This window comes from Glossina fuscipes, unplaced genomic scaffold (assembly GCF_014805625.2).
Source record: "Glossina fuscipes isolate IAEA_lab_2018 unplaced genomic scaffold, Yale_Gfus_2 59, whole genome shotgun sequence".
NCBI classification, from domain to species: domain Eukaryota; kingdom Metazoa; phylum Arthropoda; class Insecta; order Diptera; family Glossinidae; genus Glossina; species Glossina fuscipes.
This window is the reverse complement of record NW_023998431.1, coordinates 6,515,609-6,521,559: the sequence shown is the minus strand read 5'-3', so window position 1 is coordinate 6,521,559 and position 5,951 is coordinate 6,515,609. Positions and strand designations below refer to the sequence as shown.

The 5,951-nt window shown below is 30.9% G+C and overlaps 1 protein-coding gene across 8 annotated transcripts in view; it reads left to right on the top strand.

Moving 5' to 3' along the window:
• Nucleotides 1-5,951, top strand: part of LOC119637506 (troponin I) — a 29,646-nt gene that overhangs the window by 19,899 nt on the left and 3,796 nt on the right. For 4 of the 8 annotated variants that reach the window (XM_038033565.1, XM_038033564.1, XM_038033563.1 and 1 more), the window contains exons 6-8: nt 1,567-1,610; nt 1,712-1,853; nt 5,707-5,867. In XM_038033565.1, coding sequence (XP_037889493.1) covers nt 1,567-1,610; nt 1,712-1,853; nt 5,707-5,778 — 258 coding nt within the window. In that variant the 3' untranslated portion in view covers nt 5,779-5,867. Of the gene's footprint in view, nt 1-1,566; nt 1,611-1,711; nt 1,854-5,083; nt 5,136-5,706; nt 5,868-5,951 lie in introns of those variants that run through there. The other 4 variants (XM_038033569.1, XM_038033568.1, XM_038033567.1 and 1 more) reach the window with 2 other exon arrangements.

Below are 5,951 nucleotides of genomic sequence, written 5' to 3'. Positions count from 1 at the left end.
ATATTTATACATATATATATATATATGTATAGCCATGCGCGCGTGTGTGTGTATGTGTGTGCCTGAAGATGTGCATAGACGAAAGTATTTAAAATTAAAACTTAATTATGTGTAAAACATTTCTGGTTTGTGCGTCTTTACCAATAAATTCCAACAAAATCTTTTTTTTAACCCCAACACACCAGCAAAGTGTACATCGATTTTCTCTCTTTTTTTAATACTTATGTGTAACTTACGTAAAAAATAAAATAATTCATCTCTCTTGTCTCTTTCTCTTTTTTTCTCTGCCTCTGTGATAATACCTTTCTTGTCTTTCTCCGCTCCATTATTTATTATTGTTGTTATAATTTATCCCAATTTGTGTACTTATCGAGCTTATATCAAAACAATAATAATAATAATAATAATAATAATAATAATAATAATAGTGCTATTTATGTAACCTGCATAGAACTGGCAAATCGCTCTAAGCGCTGCGTTCCAAATAATAAAATTACTTCATAAACCCTTATATATAGCGTAGCATAAATAAAAACACAATCATTGTTAAATGTCAATTATTATAAAAGAAATAAATTTTTTAATTATCAACAACAAGAAATCTTTTATACAAATATATAATGAAATTGTAGAGCAATTATCATATTAAAAAGAAACACTCAAAATATTCAGGTGCCATACTGTGTGCAGTACCTCATTAAATAAGTGATCCCTTTATATAGTAATTTATTGTTCCTGTATCCGCTATCACTATTAAATGTTCACGCCTAAAATGTTGAAATAAGAAAAAATTAAAATCAAAAATCAACCTTGTTCCCTTTCAGTAAAAACAGTTAGTTATAAATATGTTTGTTAGAAAGTGTAGGAAAATTTACTTAATTTCGAAAATTATGTTAAATTATTGTTATGCTGTTTTAATTAACTGTCTTAAAGAGAAAAAAAGAAGAAAACAAAGAAGATCTTATCACTTAAACCCCACATCTTAAACTTCCTCTGTCACGTCTCTCCTATTCTTACTTAACTTTTCACTCGTTCCCTCGTTTCCTTACCTATTAATTATTCTTTCATTATTTCTCTGGTTGTATTTTTTTTTTTTTTTTTTTTTTTTTTTTTTTTTTTTCTAACTTCAATCTCCTTTTCGCTCTGTTTCTCTATGTACATCTTACCTCATTACTTCTGTCTATCGGAGCTTTTGAATTTGAACAAAACAACCCGAACATAAATGTTATGTTAAAAGCATTTAAAAAATTTTGGCATGTTAGTACTCTTATTTATATTATAATTTTTCTTTTTCTTCTTGTTTTTATATTTCTGTTATTATTCTTCTGTTCTATATTGCATGCATTACTCTGCTCTCTATCTCTATCAGCATTTCTCACTCTGTGTATCTTCTCTTTGTATGTTAACGTTGACTGTGGCGTCTATTATTTTCGTTACAAATCTACTCACTTGCTATAAAAGTAGTAGCTGTAATATATATATATATATATATAAAATCCAGTTTTCTTTTTCAATTTTATTAACCGCTTATATATATTCTATATTTTTCTTATTTCCTGCGTTTAGATCAACGATCTCAATGCTCAAGTCAATGATCTTCGTGGTAAATTGTAAGTTTTCTTTCTGATCTTCTTTTCTTCTTTTCTGTTTTTCTTTTTTTTTTTCGTTTTTGTTTGATTTCAAGCAAGTAAATTAATGATTTTTCTTATAGCGTGAAACCAGCTTTGAAGAAGGTGTCTAAATACGAAAACAAATTTGCTAAACTGCAAAAGAAAGCTGCCGAATTCAACTTCCGCAACCAACTCAAGGTTGTCAAGAAGAAGGAATTCACATTGGAAGAAGAAGAGAAAGAGGTAACCTAATCAGAAACTTTTAGTAAATTTTAACAAAATGATTATGAATCGATTCCTGAAGCACTGTATGTATGTACTATTAAAAACAAAGGATTGTTAATAAGAATTATTTCGTGAAAAAAAGAAAAAGCTGCAGTAAGCAAAGCAACTTTTCGAACAGCGTATAAGCGATGATGGTTTTCAAATGTCTCAGTTGCCGAAACGTTCAACGATGGTTAATATGGTTGAGCCCTTTAGAGATTTTCAAATTTATATTTAAGCTGGAATTATAACAACGTTTTGTAAATACTCCTTCCAGCCCTAATTTCCAAGAATTAAAAAAGCAGATGGTTTACATCTCGTCCGGAAATACTTTGCATTCTTCTTTTGTCCGCAGATATGATATCTGCTGATATAGAAAGTTCCCTCTACTAATGAAATCTCTGGACAGAAAAGCAAAAATTCATAGAAATGATGATCTTTATTTTCCGTCTTTGGGGAGCCAGTTCTTATTCACTATCTCTCAAGTTTCCGTATATAGTTCTTCTACAAGTACAAATCGAAGGAATATAAGAAAAAAAATCCTTAAAAGGCGTGCACATATGGAGGATGGAGAAAATGATACGAACGCTATGCAATGTAGTGCCATTTTGTATACTGCTTCCGCTTAAATAATGCGCCGCGTATGCATTACTTGCGTGTCATTAGTTTGCGTGTCAAGTCTTGCAGGATATATTTCAATGCATTATACGCTTTAAAATTAAAGTAAGCGATCGGTGAAATGTGTGATTTCTCAGACTTGCAAAGAGGGCAAATCGTTGGTGGTTGGTTAGGTCGGAATAGGAGCCACGAAAGCTGCTGAACTGCTTAACGTATCCCAAACCACAGGAACCACACCAACCACAGCATAAATAAAATATGATGCGACATCATCGGTGAAGATGAATAGTAGGCGAAACAAAAGTTGACTGACAGAGACCGACCAAACATTAAAAACACTTCATTAATAAATGAATATTGTGCAAATGTCAAGTGTTCATATTACCTTGTCCATTGACTGCAGCAATCTATATACACAAAAGAAGAGCAAATGCATTCATTTTACTATTTATCACGCTGTGAGTATAAGCGCGACTAAAAATAAATTCAAATTTGACAGTGCAGTGTGGAACGAAATAGAAAAACGTATATAAGTTGCACTTGCGATAGCTAAAAATTTTTATTGCCCCATATAAGTTAAGCTCAAAGGCTAACCAAAGCAGCGACTCGCATCGATTTACCCCAAAAGAAAAATGTCGTCCGAATAAATGATTTATATATTTTTAAAATACCAAGACTTCATCTTATAACTGTTGTGCACAGTTACATTATCGTTTTGTAACTTTTAAAAGAAACTTGCGGGCTTCCATTTTTCTCATTTGGATTATAAATATTTTCCAAGGATTTTGAGCTGATTTTTTATTGCTAGACTAAACCTAAATGATCAACTTTTCGTTTTCCCTATTAAGAAACTAACTTCGTTTTACATACTCATGATGAAAATGTGCTAAGAAGTTTTCATTTGTTTAAAAAGCATTTATTTGTTTTTCAAGATTTCTGCCATACATTTCAATGAAGTATGTCATTCATATTATACACTTATTCTCGTTTCTAGTCTCAGATTCAGAAAGGAAATTCATAATTACCCCTTCGACTATTTGATATATTGCAGAACATTCCCCTCCTTAGCTTTATCCAATAATGAGAAAAAACTTTATCCCAACGCATGATTAAACCATGGTTCGGCACTTGATCCTCGTCGATGATTTCCTTTTCATTTCATTAGTAAGAAGCAGCCTAGTTTGTTGCCCTTAGCTCATTGTTACTCTATCATTAGAATTATAATTCGACGCAGGAATTGCTATGAATGCGAATAAATAGCCTTCTCTTCAAAAAGACAGCAGTTAAAGTAGTGAAAATCTTTCCGTAAACGTGAAATGAGATCTACATGCAGAGGCAACTGTTTAATCATTAACTGTGAACGCACACATAAAGAGCTTGAACATTATAAACCAAAATAAAAAAAACTGTTGGATTTTTTGAGGGCATTTAAATTGCTTTAGTATTATAACACAGGTAAAAGAATTATCCGGCAATGACTGCTTTGATGATTCTTTTATACCCATCATTATTATCCTAAAAAAACTAAAAAGAACAGGAAAAAGATAAATTTCCATGCTCTCTAATAGTAGGGTCTGATTTGTTCTTCTTTTTTTTTCTATTGTAGAACTAAAGCTTGCTTGGAAGTTTTTATTGCAGTATATCTGTTGTAGTTTTTGAGAAATGGGCAAAATGCATGGAAAGCAAAGGTGTTTCTGGATTTTGTTGGACTGTAGGCCTGTTCTTTGACCGGCCATTTCAAATTCTTTTGCAAATTCGTAGGCGATAGCTTGATTTATGCGGCCAGGAGAGTGTTTACAATAGATATTATACAGTCGGAGAGACGAACCGGCTTAAATTGAGTTACAATCAAATATATGAATCATATATATACAATCATATATATGATCAAAAATATAATACAATCTGGGGTCTCGTATGTTTACTGAATAACGAAGAGAAATATTCAGTCTAAACTTTCACCTTTTGTGGATATGTTCAAGGGCAGATCGCACTCAGTGACTTATGAAAATGCGTCATTTGCAAACATTTGTGGCTCTGAAATTACAAAAATTAGGTGGATGGACGGGAAAAAGACAAAGCGATAAAACAGCATAATTAAGCAGGCTTTTAATCTGATGCTGGTGGAGAATAAGTATAATATAGCGCAGCGGTTCGCAAGTCTTATTTTATTTTCACTGCGCTGAAAAACTTCGTCGCACGTCTTCCCCCAAACACTAAACCCCAGTTCTTGACCCTTTCATACATGCAATAGCACGGTCACATTTCAAATAACAAACATTAAAAAAAAAAAAAGAAGCATTTTATTATAAAAGATTTGACGCATTTCTTGGCCATAAAATGCGTCTCCCATGGTTGGAGCGCCTTACATGTGCATTGACAAGCCTATATGCGAAACTATTTATAGGCATCACTGCTTATTACTAAACAAAGGATTAGTATAATTACAAATTTAAAGAGTATAGACTCTAATTGAGCGGTAGTGAGAATTAAAAACAAGCAAAAAAATAAAGTTTAAAAGTTAATTAATTTCAAGTGTAATCTAATATTTGTTCTTCTCTTTCATTTGTTTATTTCCTTCCATGGTATAGAAAAAAATAAAAGACACAACATTAAATAAGGCCAAGAAGAATTAAGAACATAGTAAGACTTTTAAATTTCAATTACTCTATTATTTATTTCATCATTTATGTACATGTCTGTATGTTGTTGTTGTTACAATATTCATATTCATGTATATGAATGAACAACGCAGCATCATGTGTCATCTTTGTATTGTACATTTTAAAAGAAGCAAAAATATGTAATTTTTTTCTGAACTTGTTTTTGTAGCACCAGCAATTGTTTCGAGCTTATCAATGAATATCTATCAGTCAATGTCGTCACTTCTTCCCCAGAACAATTTTAAAAACCCGTTCATCTTCTTTTCTTTTTGTTTCTCTGTATTTTGTGTAGTAAATGTAGTTCTCTTTTTTCTTTTTTTTTTTTTTTTTTGTGTACACACGTTCAGAATGCAATCTCAGTCAGCATGTTTCAATTTAGTTATCATAGTTTTTGTAAAGATCCATGCGGAAAAAATATTTCCAAAAGTAAAAAAAAAAAAAAAAATAATTTAATAAAATAAAATTTAAAAAAAAAAAAAAAAAAAAAAAAAACAATTATTACAATAATATTTTAAATTTTTTTTTGTCCTTTGTTTCTTGACAACTTGCAGAAGAAACCCGACTGGTCCAAGGGTAAACCTGGTGATGCTAAGGTAAAAGAAGATGTTGAAGTCGAAGCCTAAGGGTTCCTGTTACACATCTTGAATGCTCCCAGATATTAATTTTCCTTTTGTTTATTTCCTTTTTTTTTTTTTTAATTTAAAAAAACAAATAAATTTAAAACAACTATGTAGATCCACTAAATTAAAAATTTTTAAATGTCCCAGCATATATATAAATAAATCAATAAATATAA